At 36.1% G+C, this 26202-nt stretch overlaps 1 protein-coding gene across 1 annotated transcript in view; it reads left to right on the forward strand.

The window, feature by feature from the left end:
• The window catches only part of LOC150109149 (transient receptor potential cation channel subfamily A member 1 homolog), a 475501-nt gene that overhangs the window by 362517 nt on the left and 86782 nt on the right, over positions 1 to 26202 (forward strand). The window contains exon 20 of the mRNA XM_090411752.1: positions 19300 to 19431. Coding sequence (XP_090267878.1) covers positions 19300 to 19431 — 132 coding nt within the window. The remainder of the gene's footprint in view (positions 1 to 19299; positions 19432 to 26202) is intronic.

Here is a 26202-nt window from a genome sequence, read left to right on the forward strand (position 1 = left end):
TTTAATTATGGTGATATCAATTGGAAGGAGGAAATATCACGTAGCAAAAAGGAAATGGAGTTCATACATCTTCTACGAGATAATTACTTGAAACAGCACGTAACTGAAGGGACATGTGGTGTGAGAGTGTTGGACCTGGTTATTGGTTCAGAGGTTATATGCATAAGTAAGGTGTCCTCGTTACCTCCAGTTGGTGAAAGCGATCATGTGGTATTGACTTGGGAGGTTGCAAAATCTGTGGATTTTTCTATTAAGAAGGGGTATGTACGGAACTACAGGTTAGGCAATTATAACAAGCTTCGGAGTGAGCTTGCAGTCATCCAATGGCAGAACATATTGCAAGGGAAAGATGTTAGCAGTGCTTGGGATAAAATCAGCGGGTATCTGAGGAAAGCAATATCAGATTGTGTCCCCATGGTCAGGAGGTCAAACAAGCAAGGCATTAGATGGATGAGCAGTAGTATCAAGCTTGAACTGCAAAAAAAGAAAATGTTATGGAGAATTTACAAGGAGAAAGGCGATCAGGACACCCATGAGCAGTACAAGGCTCAAGCTAGGAAGGTTACCAGCATGGTAAGAAAAGCTAAATCAGATTATGAGAAGACCTTAGCCAAAGAGATCAAGGGTAATCCCAAAGAGTTCTTCCGCTATGTGGCAAGTAATAGGAAGAACGACTTCGGAAGGATAACCTTAGTGGGTGCTGATGGTATTGAGGTGACAAAATCAGATGTAATAGTCGAGTTACTGAGTGATCACTTTTCAAAAGTCTATCACCCAAGTGAGGATATCTCTATACCTATAGCAATACCTAATGTGAGAATTGAAGCTAAAGAATCAGAGGTATTAAATATATTGCAAAACTTAAATGCAAACACTGCGGTAGGCTTAGATGGAATATCAGCTCGGGTGTTGCGTGAATGTGCAAATGAATTGTCAACCCCTCTTACCTGGATATTTAATTCAAGTTTGAACTCTGGTATGGTCCCTAGGGAGTGGAAGTTAGGCAAAGTGGTTCCTTTGCATAAGGGTGGCTCTAAAACTGCGGTATTGAATTACAGACCAATCACCATCTCAGGAGTAGTGGTAAAAGTATTGGAAAAGTTGGTTAAAGACAAAATTCAAGAATGGGTGGATCAGGATATGATACTCTATAGAGGCCAACATGGTTTTGTTAAAGGTAGATCCTGCCTTAGCAATCTATTAACTATTCATAATAGAATAACATCTGAGTTGGACAAAGGAACTGGCTACACAGTGGTACTTCTGGATTTTGCTAAGGCTTTTGACAGGATACCCCATAGAACACTGTTACGCAAATTGGAGCAGATGGGAATGGATATTAAATTGGTGATATGGATAGGAGAATGGCTCAGGGAGAGATACCATAAGGTGGTGTATGGAGGAGCCGAGTCCAGAATGAGGCAGGTGACCAGTGGTGTGCCTCAGGGCTCTGTGCTTGGGCCAATGTTGTTTAATTTGTATATAAATGATATAGGAAACGGCTTAAAGGGAGATATTCAGTTGTTTGCTGATGATGCAAAGTTGTGTAGTGCAATAAAAAATCAAGCTGATGTTGAAAGTTTGCAGGAGGATTTAAGTAAGCTGGTAAAATGGGCAAAAGAAAATGGATGTCAGTTCAATGCGGAAAAGTGTAAAGTCATGCATTTTGGGATTAAAAGATTACCAGCTGTGTACTACATCGATGGAAAGGTACTCCAAGAGATGGATGAGGCTAGGGACTTAGGGGTATTGGTAGATAGGGAGATGAAGTTCAGAGGACACATTGCTAAGGTGTCCAAGATTGCACATAGGATTACTTGGTTGTTGAGGAACACACTGACATCCAGAGATAAAGAGGTTATTATTCCCCTTTATAAAGCATTGATACTTCCACATTTGGATTACTGTGCTCAGGTCTGGTCACCTGGATTCCTTGGAGATGAGGAGACTGTGGAGAGGGTTCAGAGAAGAATGACCAAGTTGCTGAGTGATATAAAAAATGCTCCCTACATTGATAGATTGAGAGCTTGTGGATTGCAGAGATTGGTTGATAGACGAAGAAGAGGGGATATGATAGAAACATTCAAATTACTAAAAGGTTTTTATAGGATTGATGCAGGGGAAATGTTTCAGCTGTGTGATAGTGATGGAAGAACAAGAGGTCATCTCTGGAAATTAAAGAAGGGTGTGGTTAACAAAGGTGTCAGAACAAGGTTTTTTGCCTGGAGGGTGGTGAATGAGTGGAATTCATTGCCTGACTTAGTTGTGAGCTCTTCGTCTGTAAATGAATTCAAGAAGAGATATGACAGATATTGTTTTGCTAGTTTGGGTCTCCCGCGATGAGTCTACTGACTCCATGGAGATTCCCGTAATAATAATAATAATAATAATATTTGTTGTATTTATATTCAATACAAAACATACACAGCAAATATTGCAAAAATCAAATGCAAATGTTACATTTTTAGCATCTTACATACACATTTGACATGGCACATTATCTCATATTTTTATATAGATAGATATATTGTTATTGTACATTTGCAGTACAGTCACATGAAGCATAGAATGATTAGTAATATAGAAAGAATTAAAAACATAAAAGAAGTTTAATAATAATTTAATGTGATGGATGTGTTTCAATACTACTACACCAATATCAGATGAAATATTTGAAACTGCAATTTTTAGATTTCTGCTTTGAAATGAAACTTATATGAATAAGCATATATTTACTAATATTCATTGAGCACCGAAATACGCAGGAAGCAAAATTTGTGAACCCGCACCAACGTGTGATTTTTTTTCCATTAAAATAATAAAAATAACAAAAAAGAAATAATAAATAATAAAAATTAAATATGTTTCTTTTAAGATGAAAAAAATCTACTTAGTCTTAAAAAAGATTTTAAATTTCTTTTCATTATTTCACGGCCTCCCTCAACAAAACCTACAGCTCCCAAGGGAGCCGCAGCCCACAGTTTGGGAAGCACTGTGTTAGATCATAATTAGGTTTACATAAATAATTTACGTTTTGAGATTTTTGTTGTTTAGAGTATATTTTATTAGTATATCTGTCAATGGCAACCTGATGTGAACCAAACAAAGAAACAAGAGGGGAGTGAGAGATAGAGAGATTTATGGAAATAATAGAAGGAGAGAGAATAGGAGAACCAGGTAACGAGGGGGAATGAGAGAAAGACAAGATAGTGTAGAAGCTAGGGATGAAGAGATGACAGAACGGCAGGTAAGTGGGAATGCAAATAGAGAGAGAGAGAGAAATTATGAAGCAGCAAGAGGTGTGATGTATGGCAATTCGGTGATTGGCAGAATGCAAAATAGAATGCTAGAGGAGTGCTTGCCTAAAGGAATGATAGAGAGTATGACAATGGCAATTAAGCAAGGTGGTAGAGTTAAGATGATTGTGATGGTGGATACAAATGGCTTGAGAGGTAGTGTGAATTGAGTACCAAGAGATTTGAAGTGCAGCAGAAGAATTTGATAGGGAAGATAGTATGTTACCTAGATATGATAATGCAGAGTTGAGAAGAATAGCATCAATAATGAATGGCATAATAGTGAGAATATGTGAAAAGATAGGTTTGGATTGTGTGGATACTTGAGTACATTTGAGGATAGAAGAGAGCTGTGTGTAAGAGGTGGACTGCATTTGAATAAGGAAGAAGGTAAACCAGAGTTGTCAAGGTGGATGGAAGCAAGGGTGGCCTCTTGTGGGAATAGACCAGGGGTGTCAAACATATGGCCTTACAGCTGGATCCAGCCCACAGTTCAATTTTATTTAAAAAAATTTTTGTTATTATTTTTTAATTTTAAATTATTTTGTTAATATATACTTATAGCAGTTATAAAACAGTTTATCTTTAACCCTTAATGGTTAAGGGATAAAGATAAACTGTTTAAGGCTTAACTTTTCGCTGTGAAGCTATGCTTATGCCATGGAACAAATGCACTAACAAAGCTGCGTTAGACAAAGTATATAAGTAAGTGTGTATATGTGTGTACACACACACACACACACATGCTTGTCAGTGATGGTGTACCACTTTTGCTAAAGATAATTTTAGTTTTACAAATTATTTTATGTAAAAATTGTATATCTACCTAACCCCATAATGCCAAAGTAAAGAAAAGTTGATACTGAATATAGAATAGTGTAAAAAAAAAAAAAAAAAAAAAAAAAATGGATAGATTTATATTTATATATATATATATTATTTTTATTTTATTTTATTTTATTTATTTATTATTATTATTTTTTTTTTTTTTTGTCAAATTGGATGGTAAACTGATCTGCTTAACATGTTCGCTGCCAACTACGAGTATACTTATAGTTGGTATATGAGCCTCACAAGCCAGCTACGAATATACTTGTATGATGCTTACTGCCCACAACGAGATTACCTGTACTGACCTTGAAGAAGTGAAAATGCTTGGCTTGTGGATCTAGCAGCAAAAGTGTGTATACTCATAGATGGTATATAAGCCTCACAAGCCAACTACGAATATACTCGTATGTTGATTACCGACAGCAATGAGATTACCCATACTGACTTTGAAGAAGTAAAATTGCTTGGTGTACAGGAACAAACTATGCCCAAGTAGCGTGGCAGCGAATGTGTTACTTTGCAAGAAACAAATTTCTTTTGCTGAAGAGTACAGTGTGCAACAACATTAAAACTAATGAAAAGAAATGTAAAGATTATAGTGGAAAGATTTGTAAAAAAAATTGTTAGACTATGCACTCAATTAGAGAATCGGCAGTTAGTTTTAAAAACATACATAAAAAGAGTGATGCTGCAGTTAGAGCTAGCTATGTAATTGCAAATGAAATAGCCATTCCATCAAAGTCCTTTTTAGAAGGTGAATTTATTTTTAAAAAATGCATAATGAAGGCTTCAGAGATAGTTTGTCCTGAAAAACAGCAATTATTTTTAGTTATTGTTGTGTCCCAATCTCTTCAACTGTCAATTTTGTGTTCTATACTTCCGATCTTCCCTAAAGAGTCGTGGTACCTCCGAGAGACACAAAGGTATTGCCTCAGGAGTGAGCCAAAACCTGAGTAGCAAAGTTCTTGAAATCTATCTTCTCATAGAGTTCTAGGATTATTTATTTTTTTTGCTCACCACCTAAAACAGTTAGATTAAGTAAAGTTATCTTAACCAAGAAGTGATTTCAAGAAGTACACAAGTGACTATTGATTTGCAGTCGTGACCCACAATGTAACCTATTCTTCCCCGCTCAGATTCGAAACTTTTACAAGTGGTGCATCGGTTTCTAGAATTCAGACACTTAGGTTTAAAAATAGCAAAGGTTTATTAAGCATATTAACACATTTACAATACAATTAACATTCATACTAAATTCCAATACTAATCAGATAAGATTGCATGTATCCTTAATAAAACAAGAGTATCAAAAACAGCATTCCTAATAAATAATTCACAAAGATGGTTATTCTAGAGTAATAATTTTTCATTAAAACATTCATTATGTATCTCGTTACTCAGACTAATTCATCTCAGCTTTCTCTAAAGCATACACATTAAATTAACCTATATATGAGCTAACTCACTGTACTTTCTAATGTTAACATGCTACAATCCTGCTCTAAATAAATCAAAAGTCCTCGATCCTTAATGTCTCTTAATTTCACTTAACACCATAGTAAGTTACACACATAGCATAGACAAAGAAAATTTTAATATTACCATACACTAAGGCTTTTCATACTTGTCCCTTCAATTTGGACTGCCTTCCTTCGGTCGATCTTCCTTCTTGTTCACTTAGACGATGAGGTACCTTGGATTCTCCGATCATTCTGTGATTTCACGCGATTGTGGCACGACTGACTTGTTTTAGGCATAACTGTGGCATTGGGCGATTTCTCCTGGCAGAATGACTTGCTAATCCTTATATGTTGTTATTCATTTTAGCATTGTGATTATCATTTGAGTTGTATTTGCAATCTGTATTATATGGTCCTTGAATGTCAGCTTCCTAACTACTAAAACTACAATATCCCTAGCCTGATCCTGGCAATATGATACACTACTGGATAGCTCATCACACCAAAGTGCATAACTTTACATTTACTAGCATTGTGAACTGATACCTGTTTTCACATGCCCACAGTTCCAACTTATTGTTGGAACTGTGGGCATATGAAAATCATTCTACAACTAATGCATTTTGGTAGCATTCCTGATTATCCTGCCTATCATCAGCAGGTAGCTGTATTTCTCCTGTCAAATCCTTTCTGATGTCATTAATGTAAAGGCTGAATAACAATATACTAAGAACTGATCCCTGAGGAACACCACTGGTTATGTTAAATCTTGCAGATTCGCATCCACCATATCCCACTTTTTCATATCTATTAGTCAGCCATCCTTCTTATCCAAGATTATTTATTTGTATGGCATAAATAACAAAATATGCAGTACAATATACTGTCATTTTAAAAACATATAAAATTTAAAGTCATTTTTAAAACCAATAAAATTAAAAGAGGTCTGCTCGGTTAGCCTAGTGGCTGTGCCCTTCGCCATATGCCTGGGGAAGGAGTGTCCTAGGTTCGATTCCCGTCGACGATGTGAGGAGCTTAAGGATCTTCCTCAGCCATAGCCAAATTAGCTGGTCTTGGGTGTGGACAGTAGGGTTTTTTCCCCAGTTTATCCCAGGGTTTTTCATCCTGCAAAGCAGGCAAACCAGCCTTGAGAACTCAACACTACAGGACATAAGATACACAGGGCTTGACCACCTTATCCTGTGAATGGTTTGAGATCCGATGGTTATTAATAAACCCTCGACACCGCAAGGTAAAAGAGGATTTTAAAAAAAAGAAGATGAGAGAGATAAAATTAAAAGATTATATCCATATTAGTCAAATAGTTTATAGCTTCAGGAGTAGCACTTAAAAAGTCTGATTCGTTGTCTGAGAGCTGTAATCCATAGATTATCAGCTGTTGCTCCCCATGTTGTGCCTATTAGTTTTTGTATTATGTTGTTATGGGTTCTTAACTTAGCAGAAACGTTTGTTAGGCGTTGCTTATAAGAGAGAGTGTAGTCCAAGGTCACTTTGGAAACTTATTGTGTCGTAGTAAGCATCCTTCAAAGGCAGATATGCAAAGTGACATCTGCCATGTGATTATTAGGGTGAAAGCTTGATACTTCTGTTTTGTCTGAATTGAGCTGGAGCCTCCATTTTTTGTAATATTCACCTATTGTTTTCAGATCTTTTGTAAGTACCTCTTCGGCCTGACTCATGTTTTTGTATCGAATGGCAATTACAGCGTCATCAGCATAACAGAACTTGCATGAGATGGTGGCAGGCAGATTGTATGGATGCCAATACTGACCCTTGTGGAAAGAGTGACTGTGACTTGTGATTACGTTTTCATTGTCCGGACATTTTATTTCCTAATATAACTTGAAAGAAACGTTCCATGAGCATGGAGGAAATTAAGTATGCAATCCGTTTACATGGGACAATACTGAGAAATTTGTATATAAGACCTTCATGCCATACTGTATTATAGGCGGCTGTTAGGTCCAAGAAGACAGCTGATGTTTTTTTTCTTGCTTCTGGAATCCAACTTCTATGTATGATGATGTTAAAGTGCGCACTTGATCACAGCAACCATGTATTTCTCTAAAACCAACTTATTCAATCAGGACTTGCTGCATGATTGGTGTGGACAATCTGTTGTACAGAAGGTGTCCTAACATTTTATAGGCAATAAAGCAACAGTTCTGTAGCTTTTTGCCTCCTGAGGCAGTTTTTTAGGTTTAAGAATAGCAACTATTTTTGACTTATTAAACTGACTAGATAGTTAGCCAGTCAGTAATATGTCAGAAGAATTCAGAAAGCTAGTTTATAGTATTTGGCCCACTATTAATCAGAAATTCAGGATGGATACCGTCGAAGCCTGGGACCTTGTCTGCTTTGACATCTTTTACGATGCCTTTTACTTCATCTATAGTGAAGATTGAGGCATATTGTGAGAAAGCAGGAGCATTTGTTTTTAATGCTATAAGTTCTTTCTTAACTTTCTTGTATATTCATGGTCCCTAGGTGTCCTTGACATATTAACAATTTGATTAGCTATTTTCTCAGGGGAAATCGTTATGCTTTTTCTTTTAGATAGTTTTTGGAGAAGTTTCCAAGCTTTTCTACTTGATCGTTTGAAGTCAAGGTTTCCAACTGTTTCAGTTCATTTTGTTTTTTGAGATGAGTTCAGGCTATTTAGTAATTCATCTGCTATTTCAGGATCTTCACTTTTGAGGAACTCTCTATAAAGATTTTCACTCTCTTCATTCCATCTGGGGACATAATATTTTCTGTGACCTCTAGGGATATATTTTTTTGCAGTTGATATGATCACTCCTACGAATCTCTTATACTCGCAACTCTAGCAGGTATCCAATGAACACATTTATCCAATTTGTTTGCAAAATTTCTCCAATTTGCTTTTTTAAAATTCTAATGTGGTCGTGGAAAGGATCTTGCTAGAGGTAGCATCATACCAATTTCTAGTAACACCAGTCAATGTGGACCGTGTGGGAAGTTAGAAAGTACATGTCATCTTGCTGGTAATGGTTGCCCTTCTGTGTTTAACAAAACAAAATATAAGTCCGGATTAGATCCATTTGCCATGCTACTGATCAAAAGGTATTTTGATCCTTAGCATCAAATACAAGGTATATATTATTTATTTCTGCCCATTGAACGAGGGCAGGCGTTGTTATCACAGTACTTCCATTCTTCATGATTGCTATTAAAATTGCCAATCCATACTGTTGGATGTTGAGAAGTGGGTATCACACCTATAGATCATGATGTTAAAGGAGGTTTATAGACATTGACTATTATTATGTTGTGGATTTTCACACTCAAAAGATGGGTGTCATTATCACATCTCGTTGTTAGGACAAAAGCATTTTCTATGTCATCCTTAATATATGTTGCAATTCTATTATTCCAGTGATATGTAGCACCAATCAGGGTGTAACCAATTTTTTTCCTCTTCTGTTAAGGTCATCTTCATTTTCAGCATGCGTTTCTTGAAGAAGCACAACGTCAATGTTATTTTCTTGTACTACTTTGCAGAGATAATCACATTTTGCTCTGTTAATTCCCTCAATATTCAGTTGACACATCTTAAGGCTAAATCCCAATTTTTTGTCAGCAGCATCAATAAAATCAGAAAAATCAGTATTGTTTGACTGCATGCCTTAGCCATTTAGACTGGCTTCCAAATTGTTCTAGCTCGATATCCACCATGAAGAGGTGAGCTACATTACACCCCTTATCCACGGTAATAGTTTATAATCCATCTGATATTCTCCAAATTATGTAACAGGCTTCTGTAGTTGTATTCTATCAACAGTTTTTGCAAAGTCCAAAAGTATCATGTAGTATCCATCCTTTATATAACTCAGCTGTAACATTATTATAAAATGTGAGCAAGTTACTCAAACAAGATCTTCCCTTTGTAAATTCATGATACTGGCATATTCATTACAGTAGACTAAGATAATTGATAGGGTGCTAAAGGAAGATGAGATGAGATAAATATAGTATGAGAGAATATGAAAAATTGTTGGAAGAAAGTTGAATCTTCTAAGAAAAGCAGCATTTCCATCAGAATTTTTACTCTACTAATGATCATATTGAGCAAGTCAAAAAGTCCTTATGCTAACAAGAATACAGATGTCACAATAATCCCACCTTTTATCAGTACTATTTCACAAAAATTTCCACACCTCTATGGTTTTAAGATCAGAACTATTGCTCGGTGAGAACAAGAACACTCCTTATCTCATCAAAAATGAAGCTCAGTTCATTGAAATATCTGTCAGTATAGTCATCATCTTGGACAAATCAACATTATAAAAATATGCAAATATAATAAATGCCACTCCACTTTCTAATATTTTAATATTTTCTTTTGAAAAATAACATAAATCTAGAGATATACATCTGCTGTATTGTTCATTTTTTTTAGATGAAACAGAAGATTGGTAACCTAATGTGCATTTGATACTGTGGATAGGTTAAGGATGATGATGGTGATCTAGAAATCCTGCTTTAGAGAACAAACATAGTACTCTTTCAAGCCATTTCAGGCTATCAATAAAACAGTGGTCTCACAGCAAGTTATGAAATTCATCTATGACCTAAAAACATTCACAAGCATCCATTCCATCTTCATAAGTGGATTCAAACCTAGTCCACAACTCTAGTACATAAATATTCTAGTAAATGTTAAAGACAGATATAGGTGTTTTGGTCCATTCTCCCCACCAAAAAAAAAAAAAAAAAAAAAAGTAGTCATTCAAGCAATATACAGCAATCACTCGATTAATGCGCCTAATGCGTTCTTTAAAAGAGGCACATTAATCGAAAACGCACTAATCGAATATAATACCCTATTATTATTATTATTATTAATAGGTAAATAATATTAGGTAAGTAATAGGTTAATAATAATAATAATAATAATTAATAATATTATTATTATTATTATTCTAATAATAATATTATTATTATTAGAATGGGCAACTCCAAGGAGTCCTTACACTCATCAAGGGAGGCCCTACCATCATGTCTAGAACAACTATTCAACATTTACACAGTATCCGCCTTGAACTCATTTACGGTCATGGCACCCACAACAAGCTCTGGTAACTTATTCCAATCATTCACCACTCTCCAAATAAAAAACCTATCTCTAACGCACTTGCTAACCACACTCTTGCCCAGCTTCCATGGATTGTCCCTAGTCCTCCCACCACCAGTCCTATTCTTAAAAATATCTTCTGAATTAATCTTATAGAAACCCTTCAATAATTTGAATGTCTCAATTATATCACCCCTTTTCCGCTTATCAGCCAATTTCTGCAACCCACAAATCTTCAACCTGTTATCATAAAGTTCATTCCATAGACCTGCCATCATCTTGGTCACTCACCTCTGGATCCTCTCCACCTCCTCCCCATCAAGAAGAAACCCTGGTGCCCAAATCTGGGCACAGTAGTCAAGATGTGGTCTTATCATGGCTCGATACAGAGGAACAATAACCTGTTTGTCTCTGCTCGTCAAAGTATTTTTCAGCAACCAAGTGATTTGATGAGCTGATTTAGCCACTTTTGCAATGTGTCCCCCCTAAACTTCAACTCCCTATCCACCAACACTCCCAAATCCCTGGCCTTGTCAATCTCCTGGAGTACAGTTCCACCAATGTGGTATACTGCTGCTAATGTTTTCACCTCCAAATTGCATAACCTTACATTTTGCCACATTAAATTGACATCCATTCTCCTTATCCCCACCCTCCAAACTATCCAAATCATCCTGCAAAATTTTGACATCCTGTGCATTCACTATTGCTCTACCCAACTTTGCATCATCAGCAAACAAATGAACAGTTCCTCTCAGATCCTTTCCTATATCGTTAATGAACAAATTAAACAGTAGTGGTCCAAGAACAGAACCCTGCGGCACACCACTAGTCACAGACCTTCTTTTGGACTCTGCTCCTGAATAAACCACTCTCTGGAATCACTCCATCAACCACCCTCTTATCCATCTCACCAACTCTGTATCATTCCCCATATGCTGCAGTTTACTAATTAGAATTCCATGTGTTATCCTGTCAAAGGCCTTAGCAAGGGCCAGTAGGATCACTGTAAACCCATTACCCTTATCCAGTTCGGCCGTCATTGTGTTATAAAACGTGAGCAAGTTACTGTGGCATGATCTACCCTTCACAAAACCATGCTGTCCCCCATACAGTATCCCATTTTAATCTATCCATTCCTGTGTTCTCCTCTTGACTATTTCCTCCAAGACTTTGACAACGATTCCTGATATTCTAATCGGCCGGTAATTTACAACATCAGTCTTGGAACCTCCTTAATGCAGTGGAACTATTTTCCCCTCTTTCCACCCTCTCAGGACTAACCCAGACCCGAGACTCAAATTAAACAAAATGGTCACAGGCACTGGCAATTCTTTAGTCGCTTCACGTATGCCACGAGCTGGTATACCATCCAATCCCACAGATGTATTGAGGTTTTGTAATAGACTATTGAGCTCCACTTCATTCACCACAATTCCCACATAAGCTGTTGGTGCCTTCATTCCTGCAATGTCACCACCTGGATGATATACTCTTGCAAAGTGCTCGCTCAATAATTCCACTATATCAACTGATTTGGTTACCTCCCTACCATCGGCATTCTTTAAAATCATTCTGCCATATACATTTTTTCTTTTACAAAAAAAACTGTTTGGATTCTCTTTAGCCTACATGGCTACTTTTCTTTCATAATCCACTTTTGCTTTTCTTACCACACTTGTTACCCTTCTGGTCTGCACTTTATACTGTTCATGTGCCTGCAGGTCACCTTTCTTCTTAAATTCCTCCACTGTTGTTTCTTTTTTTGCAGCTCAAGCTTAATAGTGTTATTCATCCATTTAGCCCCTACTTGATTTACTATTCAGACTTTAGGTATACAGTCAGCCATTGCCTTCTGCAAACACTCCTTAACTGCCTCCCATGCACTATCAACATCCAGCCCTTGCAGTTTTACTTGCCATAGCACTGAACCAAGGAAACTCCTAAGCGTATCATACTTACCAGCCTGGTAATTCCACACATTTAGCCACCTCCCAAGTCAAGACCCTATGATCAATCTCACCAATTGGTGGTAACGTGGTTTTATTCGTTACAGCCAAATTCTCAAATGCAATTACTAGGTCTAGCATTCTCTGACCCTTAGTATTTTCCATTACATGCTGTTGCAGATAGTTATCCCTTAATAACTGCATAAAATCCAATTCCTTCCTCCCATGTGTCCTCTCCTCCTTCCAATCAATGTTACCATAATTGAAATCCCCCATAATAATTACCCTCCTTCCTCTCATTGCTTCTATTTGCTTATGCATACTATCCCCACCATCTATTTCTTCACGTGGTCTATAGCAGCAGCACCGAATTATATATTTTGTTCTGCTAGCCTCAGTCTCACACCAAATAGCCTCAAATGTGCTCTTTTCTCTATCCTGCAGTTCAACTTCTATTCTCCTTGGTTGCAGTTCATCAGCTATCATCAATAACGCTCGCCCCCCCCCCCCCATTTTATTCTCCCTTTCCCTACTGAGCACACTATACCCCTCATATTCAATCCCACTAAATATATCATCTTCTGTCAACCATGTTTCACTAATGCCAATAACCTGTGGCCTGGAAGAGCCAACCAAGGCCAAAAATTCTTCCTTCTTGTTCCTAATACTCCTGGCATTAGTATACATGAAATGCAGAAGCTTGTTAGTCCCACCCTTATTTTGATCCCTTATACTAACTATCCCATTCTGATTTGTTGTCCTTCGTACTTGCTCGGGCAAATTATACACATTCATACACTCAACTGCATACCTAAAGTCTGCATATCTACTTTCCCTCCTCCCCTTAATAACTCTAGTTTACCTGATTCTGCACATCCACTTCATTCAACAACTTTTTTAAGTCTCCGCACACCAAATCAATTCAGATGTATACCATCCATTTTATATAAATCCTTTCGCCCATCAAACTCACTCCACACGTCCACAAACTCCACACCACTCCTCTTGCATAACCTGCACATAGAGTCATTTGCAATTATGGGAAAATGTATAATTCGTTCCTGAGATTTCTTTTTTGACCCTTGACCTTTAATTTTTTTTTGATAAAAGAATTAGGGTATGTCTCAGGGCCTAGTTAAAGGAAAACCATGAAGCTGAAAGACAATAAAACATATTCAGAATATAAATTTATTATTCTGCTTCTTAACAGAGAATTGAGCTAACGTTGTTTGGCGAGCATTCTGTTTCTTTTTTTCTTACAACTGACAGTATGGCCCCTATTTCCTCTTCTGCAAATTTTACTGGCTCTCTCTTCACCAGGGAGTCACTTCTAAGAATTGCTGCTTAAAAACTTCAATTGTATGAAAACTATTTTCAAATTGCTTCTGTGAAACCTCTTTGGGCTTGTCAGTGATTAAATTTTCTTCATATTCTTCAGGATCTTCCCGCTGTGCATCTAAATTTAGTAGGTCGGAATCACTCAATTTCTCAGAATGAGATTTAATTAAGTTAATTTGAAAAGCCTCTAAAATCATTTGCACAATTAAAAGAATGTGCTACCTAACGGCTCGCATATTGCTAGTAGTAATTTCATTCGACTTTGCGACTTTATAACCAGGCCGAGATTTTTCTGATTTGGCTAGAAAAGGCTTGGAAGGCATTCGCTTCCAAAAAAAAGGTTGGTTTCATCGACATTAATTATTTGTTGATCACAATAGTCACCTTCTTACACAATTTTCTTCAAAATCTCTGGATATCTCCTTATCTGCACTTGCAGCTTCACCTGTGATTAGAACATTATGTAGGCTTTTTCTTTTCTTTTTGTGTTACACGGTGATCAGCATTCATTTTTGAAATTATGGATTCTACAACTGTGTTAGAGTACACGGTTCTAACACAGTTGTAGAATCCATAATTTCAAAAATGAATGTAGGCTATTTCTCTTTTTGAAACCCTCAAATCACCCAGCACTAATGTGGAATTCTTCTTCTTTTCCATCATTGATAGCCCTTTTTTTCCAGGTTACAAAGAGACAATGCTTTTGATTTAATAAAGCCAGTGTTTAGTGGGATCCATTTTTGGTTACAATCTTTGATCCATGTAAAAAGAAGTCTCTCTAATCATTATAATACTTTGATTTTCAGTGCATGCATGATGAACTTCAAGCAGCCTTACCTTTCTCTTTGTATTCAGCAGTTGATTCACCCATTTTTGTGTTCTTGTCCTATCTTTGCTCTGGACTCACCTTGTTCATTTTCTTTATTATTTCAAGTTTTTCTTCCAATCAGATTACTTTTCGAATCATTTTCACACTTCTCTTTTACTCATGATTAAAAGTTAGGAAAATAATTTAAATTAAAAAAGTATGGAAAACAATTGCACAAGATATGATCAGCAAAATGCTATGTAAAGCAGACGATATAAATTTTGGCGATAAATTTGGAACATAGCATACATGGAAATAGTGTAATATGCCATTAAAAAATAACTCTGTCAAATGTTTCAAATCGGATAACTAAATTATTTCATTCTGGTGAGCGATTTTTTAAAATAGTTAGCCATAAAAAATGCATAGATCAAAAATTTTTAAAATGTATAATATTTATTTTTAAGATGTATAGGCATACTATTCGAATTTGGGTATCGAAAAAAAATGACACACTAATTGGGGGCGCATTAATCGATGGATTGCTGTACTAGGATTGTACATGCCAGTTTCTTCAACCAATACGACTACTTTGTATTATTCTGCTAACATGAGTTACTGTTCTAGAATCACCATATGGCCAACACAGTTGCTCAGTTCAGTTCAATTAAACAATGGGTCTCCTTGTTTAAACTCGAAACATCCCTACAACCACATGCTTAAAAAGATAGGATGGTGGTGCACTCTGATCAGCAATGTTCTCATAGCAGCGAGCATTCCCAGACATGTTCGTCTGATTTCAGGATCGTGTGTGGTGATTCAGCATATCATACCAATCCAACAGTTTACTGTCCAATCATAGCAGTCTCTGCACAACACAAGTCAAACCTAGGCATTGTTTTTAGTGATTTTATTTATTTAGTAAATGATAAATGATGTACTAGTACATATAGAAGGTGATATTGGAATAAACAGGTGGAACTATTATATAAAAAAAATTCCATGTAAAAAGTTCATTATAAGAAGACACTGTTCATTATAAGAGAACATAGGGCAGTCGTAAACAATATGATTAATGGTTCTAGGTTACATGGTCACAATCACAGTATGGAGAGTCATCCTATTTCCATTTGTGAAGCATCCGTTTGCACCTTACATGTACTGTCCTGATTCAGTTAAGTGTAGACCATAAATGACTTGGAAAGTAAAACCCTTTACTCTGGCAATTGGATCAGGAATAGGAACTAAAAACCTCTATAGAGATGTGTTTCTGCCAGTATAGTTTGCTGTCTGATGTGATATCAAAGTCTCCATGCAACATTTGCACAGCAGGGCAGGTTGTCTAGATTTCCTTCTCTGAGTAGTTATGTATGAGATGTCTTCATTTATGGGCAAGTCACTGTTCTCATTAATCTTATTCCATAGGTTACCTAAAATGCTTTTCCTCCATAATGGAGGAGGAGCAATATATTAATAAATATTGGAAGTCAATAAGTTGGCATTGATCTTATTGTTCAGGAGATAAATCTCGTGGCTTGGTTGAGATGGACATCAATCAGTGGGGTGTGTGAGCACTGTTAAGCCACACTGGCAAACAGTATTTTATTGTGGGAAACACTAATGCCAAAGCTTAGGTCATGATGTATTAGCATATGCATCCTATGGAGAGCCTGCTAGTCTCTGCAGGATATTTAGGTGTATAAGAACAATCCACTGTGATGGTAGTGCCACTTTCTTTGCAGGACTCATGATAAAAATGATAGAGGTTTTTAGTTATGCTTATCTTGTATGCAGCATGACTTCCATGGAAACTGAAGCTGTGAAGTGTACATCATATTCTGTCTCCAGTCTCTGCAACTGTGGATGTTCTGAACTTCTAAATGGAGAATCTATTCATATGGAAGGACTGCATGATCCTTTTCAGTACTCTTATTTCTCTCAACTGATGATTTTCTTCACCAATTCAGTCTTTTAATGGCATTGGCTATAATATACAGAGCAGTTGAGTGAAATTCACAAGTGTATACAAGTTTTCTCTTGTATTGTGAATTTCTTGTATACACTTTTTGACTGTTTTTATCTCAATAGTTGGCATTTATTCTTGTTTTCTCTCTCTCATGCACACTCTTCGTCAGAAAGTTTCTAGTTGAGAATTTTTCACATTTTGATCTTACTAGCTAAAAATCTCTCTTTATGATGATTTGTACTTCAGAGCCCAGTCCTAAACTTTTTTTTATTTCCTTTTGTTCCATTAGCATCTATCATACAGCTTAGAAGTTGGTTTTATTCAACCCATCTCCAGACAACAGCTGAGATAACTATAACTTGATTTTTAAATAAGTCTGTTACTCCCAATCTTTCTTGTTATAAATGTATAATAAATATTGGCTGCTCTGCATTCAAGAAATTAGGTTTGTTTGTTTGTTTTTTTGCCCAAGACATTGTTTATCTGCTTAACAACACTTTACAAATCATAGATCCATCCAACACTTGAATACTGTTCTAAGAAAATTACACTTAGTTTGATTGATAATCTCACCTGTTCACTTTACTCTCTTTCTCATAGACATTTAGTTTCTGCTTGCATTTTCTACAAATATTTCTATATTTCTGTTTTATCAGGATTGGCATCAGTAATTTCCCATTCTCCTCTAAATTTATTAAACATATATAGCAGTTATTTAACACTTTTTCACTGTTCAAATTCAAAATCACAGAACATTCTCTTCCTCTTCATTCATTCCTTGTATTTTACTGCTGTGTTTTGAAATATTCCTCCCTCTTATTCCTAAAGAGTACACTTTGCAAGTATTCATATTCAGTGGCAACAAGGAAGTTTTCTATGATGAAGAGATAACTGTTTAGCATCCATAGAAACTATAGTAAAATGCATGTATGTACAAATAAAAAATATAATAAATTGTAATGAATTACACATTTCCGTTTACTTATCTTAAACAGCATTGTCAGTGTGAGAAAGTGAATAATGAGGAACTGTATCTTTTCACTTGTAGTCACAAAAAAGAATTCTCTATGCACTTGCTTTTTATTTATTTATTTATTTCATTGTTATTATTTTTTTTTGTTTGTTTGTTTTTTTGAAATTCCCATTATTCAATCTTTAACATTGATGATGGATAGTTTAAGATAGTTAAACTGAAATATCTGCATAGTTAATTATAATTTCTTAAACAAGGAAGTTTTTCTTTCCTCCATTCATAATAATAATGTATTATAGGTTGATCAGCCTCTCGTATATATATATGAGATTATTATTAAAAATAAATTGATCTGAGCTGCTTCATTTGTGCTGTATTCACATGAAACGTTTGATAACTCCTTTGACAGCCTATGATAATATCATGCTTTTTTTTATATACAATGTGATATCTCATTATAATAAATCACAGAATATCTGGCTGCCTATTAGTAGCTTAGTACTTGCTCATACCACAAACAAGTGATCTTGTCAATTGATCATGTTGATGGTAATGGATAGACTGGTAACTACTAGCTGCAAGCTCATCAGTGTGATCAGTCATCACAGTAATGAAGGTTTTGTAGAATGACCAGAATAGAAAGTTGTTGCTAGTGGGTGGCTGGATACCTTGTGAATCTATTGTAGTATGCAAAATTCCAGAAAAATTAGAATATACCTTGGTTTTCAGCATGCATGCACACAGACACACACAAAGTAGAAAATAACTATTTTCAGGAAAACCGTATTATTGTCTGACTATTACAGTATTATATCTCATATGTGGGTATTTATTTTTCAAAATCCTGATCAGATCATGTCAAGAATCCTTAGTTTAGTGGCATCATATTATGAATCATGGGCCGTCTTATAGAACTGATATTTGTATAAGAGAGAGAAAAATATATGAATCCATAGACAGACCTTTCACCCACCGATCCTCTTTTTATTTTCTCTCTCTCTCTCTCTGTTACAGTGTTTACTACTACCTCTTAATCACATTGAACTGTTTAGTATATGTAAGAAAATATATTTCTTACATATACATATTGTCATAACAACTGGCTACTTTTATTGCTGCAGAAATAAACATCATTGATAGAATGGGAATAAAATTCCACCTGTCAGTTTTTGTTTGTGTTTATGTTTTATGTTTTTGCATACTCTGCATCAATATTTCATGCATATAATTCTGACAAAAAACAGGTCTTCATATTATTAAATTTTCCTAAAGATAGTGAGTTAGTGCATATACTTGACAACTTCACACTGGTGAATTCATTGGAATGAAAGGAATAATTTGTTATGGTGGAATATTTTGCTGTATTCGGTTTCTTTTAAAATAGCATAGATACTGTAGTACTTTTCAGTAGTTTTTTTAGCGAAAGGTGATCATAAATAACAGCACTTCATCATATACTCTAGTTTTAAATATTTTTTTTTTTAAATGAGTAAAATGTATTAATTTTTCTTGTTGTTATAAAAGATTTATATTTAAAGATTTTCTTCAAAATTATGTTACAGATTTTCCAACTTTTGCAGAACAGAAAGAATTGTTTCAGTCTTGTAAATATCATAGAATGGATGTGTTATGCAACAGCTCTTGTGCTGGTGATTGATTTTTCAGAGTGTTCTTTGAAAACAGGTATAAGAGAGGTAGGTTTATTTCCTGTGATTATGGTTTACATGCTTTTATGCCATGTAATAAAATCCTTACTTGATTTATTGCAGCTTCATAAATAAGAATTAATAAACTTAACTTTAATGGGGTATAGGGTTTCAGCATTGTCAGTCGTAAGAAATTTACTTTTTTTTGCAAGAAAATTCATTTTTTAAAAAACAAATGTTTATCAGTACATGTATACTTGAAAGATAATATATATACACACATATACAAGATGTTAATGGCCTGTACTCTTCCTACTGATCTGAACAGTCCAAGTGTTCATTTAGGTATCAATAAGTTTCATTCTAAATGTGTTATTCCATAAAATAGAACCTAAAATCTATATGAGTTTTGTATGATCACATAAGAGATCTATACATAGTACTTTTCTTCACTTGGTGCCATTTATGCTAAAATTGCAAAGAACTAACTATATCAAGCAACTTTTAGGAAAATAAAGAAGTAGCTTCTCAAGAAATTCTTGCTTTTATCCATATTATATCAACACACACTAGGCATAAGTTGAATGAAAACATAATTTCTTATGAGCTGTAAGATACTATTCTGACATGCTCAGAAGGCAATAGAAAGACCTTGCACTGGGTGAGAAATACTGAAATAAGAGATCCAAAAGGCTTCACTTTGGTGATGCACAATTATTCAAATTAAGTGGATATTGAATCCAACATTATTTCAAAGCCGAATAGATTAACTACAAGAGTTTTGTGCCGAATATAGAAATATAAAAAACTTTGAGAAATGTTCTTGCACCTGTCGTGAACTGACTCTTATAACTCATGCCATTCATTTTTTGATTACAGTTGTATGCAAAGAAATTACATTATCATTTTCATGTTTCATCTGCATTGTATGCGAACAAAAGTTATGAATTTTAAAGTTTTTGCTTGGATGTTAAACTTTACCTCAGGTCTTTCCTATTTCATCTCTTCCTACAATTCTAATCAAAGTTCATCTCATTGATACTGAGGGCTATATATTATTGCCGTTTTCTTGGAAAATGGAGAATATGTAAGATATTCTTGTTTCTTTCTAGAATGTGTAAAATTTATATATATTTATGATATATAATGAGTATAAATTTATTTTTGATTGTGTTTACTCCTCTATGATCTTATATCCTTTCCTTAAATCTTGGCTTATGTTGTATTATTTTTATTTTTTCTTGTTATTTCTTCAACTCTAAAAATTTGTCCTATACAATTCTTACAGACTCTACCCTTATTTTTATCTCTAACCCTTGGCCACTATTAGTGTATTGCCCACGTGTGCAAAACTCTATAGACAGAGGAAATGCCTCTGGCTAGAGCCAATTCCTTTGTTAGAATACTAGTGTTAACCCTGTTTCAAATTGCAGAAAATTTATTTGTTTACGCTGTGCCACCAAAATTCTATAAATAAGAGAAATTTCTTTATCTAAGAGAACACCTGGTATGGCACACGATCCTGTATCCTTTCCTTCTTTATTTCTAACCACAATAATCAAATATATTCTTATTTTGCACTGCAGTCGTGACTATCTCCAATATATTTATGCATAGGTTCTCTTTATGAGTTGTGCATTGAGATTAGTGATCAAGCAAGTTATTTGGTTGACAAGAAAAATGTATTCATTACTAATAAAGCAAGTTACAATTAATTTTATAGACACTAACTTAATTAATGTTGGTATGAAAAGTAAATAAGATAACTCGATGTAACATGGACATTCTAGTTCTCTTACAGCATGAGATATTATCAAATACTATTAAAATGGGATGTCCTTCTAATTACTTAACACTCCTAGATTATTTCACACAATTATTTGTTCAAGAACTACCCAACAATGACAAACTAAAATATTTTCACACTGCACTTTTCCAAGTTTTCTGACTCAGATCAATCATTCCCTATTCATGGTTCAACTCCTAAAGTCCTACAACACTTCATAAATCACAATTCTAATTAGTCCCCTTTTACCGTCACAATCTAACTTTCTTTGTATACAAAAATTGAAAAGTTCTTACTTTACCGAGGTGTCGGGATCTCACTGGCTTATACTTGCGATCATCAATTGGAATTATACGACACGCATTTTCTTCATCTGGTCCCTTTTCGACGAGGTTACCTGGCTGATATGTTCCTTAGGTTCTTGCTTCTGAAAGGTAGATTTGCGAATATGATCACGATTCGTTGCCTATGATGTTCACGAAGCACTGCTGCCGATGCTGGTCTACGAGGTTCCACATTTCTTTCTCGGCCTACGCTGACCTTCTGCTATGCCTATATGCACGTTGGCCGCAGAGCCACTCTCATTCATCTCGCCTCGACCTCACTGGAACTTCCTTTCTCCGGGAACGACTGGAACAGATAAAAGGCAAAAAGACTCGTCTTCATGTCGCAAAAACTATATACCCCCCTCGATGACCTTCACACAGCACCTCATTCCTCTGCACTCCTTTCCGACACTTCTCGTTCTCATCCACGGGAGACCCCTTCCCCCGCGCTCAATATAGACCTTTGCATACGTGATGGCCTCAGGTCATGATTTAATCTTCTTATCTTGTCTGGGATTTTAGCCTAATGTTCACATACTAACACATACTTCACCCATTCCTAAATTGCATCCTTTTTTTTTTTTTAAATAAGATATTTGACAATACAATATTGAGCAAATTTCAAATCAAGGATGTTATTATCATTTCATTTACATTCAATTTCTTTTTTATTAATATACAAGTATTACATCGAGAATTTAGATACTTGTTAAATCTGAGCAGAGGAGAAAGATGAGTTCTGGAACGTGTCAGATGAAGAAATGAGGGACCTGCAAAAAAACGAGATGGCGATTGTTGGAGGAGACTTAAACGGACACATAGGGAGACAATAGAGACTGTGAAAGGGTGCATGGTGGGAATGATCAACCAGGAAGGAGAGAGAGGGTTGTGGACTTTGCAGTAGCATTTGATCTGACAATTGTGAACTCGTTTTTCTACAAGAGGGAAGACCATTTGATAACATTTAGGAGTGGTAACAACAGTTCACAAATTGACTACATTTTGACTAGAAGAAAACATCTTAAGGTTGTGACAAATTGTAAAGTAATTCCAACGGATCAAATGGCACAGCAACACCGACTGCTGTGCGCAGACTTTAAAATAAGATTGAAGATAAGAACCTCTGTAAGCCATGGGATGAAGACAATTAAGTGGTTTCGCTTAAAAGAAGAGAGTGTGAGGAATCATTTTAGGGAGAGGGTGCTAGAGAGGATTTCGGATTGACTGGAAAGTGTACAAGATTGGTGGAAATGTAATTCAAAAGTAATCCTGAGCTGTGCAATCGAGATGCTTGGTGAGACATCTGGAAAGATTAGAGAGCAGAAGGAGGGTTGGTGGTGGAATAATAATGCACAAGTGGCAGTGACAGCTAAGAGGAAGGCATAGCAGAAGTGGGATGAGTCAAGAGTGGAAGAGGACAGAGAGGTGTACAGAGAGAGAAAGCAAGAAGCCAAGAGAGTTGTGGCACAGGCGAAGGCCATGGCATATCAAGATCTGTATGATCAATTAGAAACAAAGGAAGGACAGAGAAAAATTTACCAACTAGCAAAATGTAGAAATAAAGCAGCAAAGGACATCTTACATGTGAGGCAGATCAAAGACGCTGAAGGGAGAGTATTATGGAGGGATGTGGACATAAAAAACAGATGGAGAATATACTTTGAGGGACTTTTAAATGAGGAAAATGCAAGGACTCGCAGAGAAGATGGGCAGCCTTCTGAGGGGATGGTGGTGGTGCAGAACATCAGTAGAGTGGAAGTGACGGAGGCCACGAAGAGGATGAGGAATGGAAAACCGGTGGGCCCTGACAGGATTCCAGTGGAGGCATGGAAGGCACTGGGGGAAGAGGGAATTGACCTGCTGTGGGACCTGTTCATGAAAGTTTGCCAACAGGAAAATATACCTGAGGAATGGAGGGAGAGAGTACTCTTGTCCCTATCTACAAGGGTAAAGGGGATGCACAAGACTGTAAAAATTACAGAGGAATAAAGTTGCTGTCCCACACAATGAAAATCCTAGAAAGGGTTCTTCTTTAACATTGTGATGGAGGTGGTGACGGAGAGGTGAGAGAAGATGTGCCTTGGACAATGTTGTATGCAGATGACATCTTGCTGTGTGCAGATTCAAGAGAAGAAGCAGGAACTAAACTGGAAAGATGGAGAAAAGTACTGGAAGAGAGAGGTATGAGACTGAGCAGAAGTAAGACAGAGTATATGTGTTGCACAGTGGGTGGCAGCCAGGAGCCAGACCTGGAGCTGGAAGGAAATGTCATCAGGAAGGTGAGGGACTTTAAATACTTTGGTTCAACAGTGGAAGAAGATGGAGGGGCTTAGAAGGAAGTGGGATGCAGGATACAAGTGAGTTGGAGGAACTGGAGGGAGATGGCTGGAATGTTATACGATAAGATCAATCTGAAACGCAAAATCTATAGGACAGTAGTGAGGCCAGCTATGACGTATGCTATAGAAACTGTGGCCCTGAGGAAAAATAACATCAGCAGGATGGAAGTAGCAGAGATGAGAATGCTTAGGTGGATGTGCGGTGTGACCAGAAAGGATCGTCTGAGAAATGACTATGTGAGGGGAACAGTGAAAGTTACGAACTTAGGAGCAAAGATACAGGAGGCAAGGTTGAGATGGTTTGGTCATGTGATGAGGAGGAAGGACGAATATGTGGGAAGAAGGGTCATGCAGATGGATGTGCAAGGAAGGAGGAAGCATGGGCGGCCAAAGAAGAGATGGAGGGAGCTGGTAGAAGAGGACTTGAGGATGAAGAACTTGGATATGGTGCCAGCAAGATAGGAGGATGTGAAGGAGACTCATCATCAACAGTGATCCCACTTAAGTGGGAGAAGCTGCAGAAGAAGAAGACGTAGTAGTTAAATCTGAATGAAAGGTAATACATTATGAATTCTCTTTCATTCAAGATTTAACAAATGGACAGCCATCATGAAATTGTTGGTCATTCAAGAAGTTTATCTTCATATTTGGCATTGATTATTACAGTTATTCTTTCCAGGTCACTAGTGTCCAAGCAGGTAATTTTATTATTTAGAAAGATTTGGCTTGGTTTTGTTTGTTTAGTCTCAGTATTATGTGGGTCTCCCATGATGAGTCTTCTGATTCCATGGAAATACCCATATAATAATAATAATAAAATAAAACATTCTGTTATTATTTACAGTTATTTTATTAAAATGTGTTTGTTTTGTCAAATATTGACAATATAAAATGAGCTAAGTAGGTGTGCTGTTAGTGCTTACTGTTATTTGATATATGAGTGGAGCACGTCTGATACCAAAACTAATTTTCTTTATAAACAAAAAAAAAAAGTGAAAAGGAGTAAATTGTGATATTTCATCGAAGTTTTTAGAAGATATTTGCCTCAGGACAAAAGCACATATTGACAGGCGAACCATAGAGCAAAGAACTCGGATGTGACCAAAGCAATCTGCCTGACATCACACAGCATTTCATTCACTAGCAATGGAGAATGCTGAGAAAAATATGCCAATATTTTCCAGCTTATAACAATTTGTTCAATTAAAGAAAGGGAACTGTTGATGATTCTTACAGTGATTGGAACAGAAGAAACTAATATGTGCTTCTCTTATGCTGTGTGAATACGTGTATCTTCATTTTGGAATGGTAGCAGTGTTTGTCTGAATTTTCTCTCAACTACTAGAAGGTAGAACTGTTCAGTTTTCTTCAATTAAATTCTCTGATGATGAAAACTAAATGGATGGCACTAATACAGTGTAGAACAGGTGATGTGAATATCAGCTCTGTCAAACTTAGAACTGCTGAACATTTTATTTCTAGGTGTTTAAAATGTAGTCTATGGATTAATGTGATGTGATGACTTGTCTTACATAATTATCGTTATGAATTCAACTTTTTAGCTGAACTAATTACACAATTATTATTATTGTTATTAAGAGGAAACCTCCAGGGAGTCAGAGACTCATCATGGGAGGTCGCATACTACACACATTCTTGAATTCATTCATTCACACTGCTTGCACTCACAACATCCAAAGGCAATCCATTCCAATTACATACCACCCTCTGAGAGAAAAATCTAGCCCTCATGCCTTTCTTGGTAGCCTTCATTCTCAGCTTCCAAGGATGCCCTCTAGTTCTTTCTTCACCCTCCATAAATTGAGAATTTATGGAGGGTGACAAATTGAGAATCTGTAGACTGTTTGCTTGTGTCTACAGTCTACATATTCTCAATCTGTCTTCATAATCAGTATTCCACAATCCTGATATCATTTTTAACAATATATCAGAATCACAACGGAGACCAGACCTGTGCACAATAGTCCAAGTGAGGTCTTATCAAGGCCTTGGAAAGAGGCAAAATAACATCCTTATCTTTACATGTGAACATTCGTTTCAGTATTACAGTTATCTTTTTAGTTGTATTTGCAATCTTTGCCACATGGCCCCTGAACTTCAACTTCCTATCTATTAACTCTCCAAGATCCCTAGCCTCTTCAGTTTCTCCTAGTCTAATCCCACCAATATAATACAACATTGGATATCTAATCATACCGAAGTTACATTTACTTACATTGAACTGACACCGATTTTCCCATACCCACAATTCCAGCCGATTCAAATCATTCTGCAAGTTGTACATATCAGCATCATTCCTGATTACTCTATCTATCTTTGCATCATCAGCAAATAGCTGTATGTCGCT

This window comes from Typopeltis vanoorti, chromosome 2 (assembly GCF_054136105.1).
Source record: "Typopeltis vanoorti isolate ZY-2024b chromosome 2, IOZ_Tvanoo_1.0, whole genome shotgun sequence".
Classification (NCBI taxonomy): Eukaryota; Metazoa; Arthropoda; class Arachnida; order Uropygi; family Thelyphonidae; genus Typopeltis; species Typopeltis vanoorti.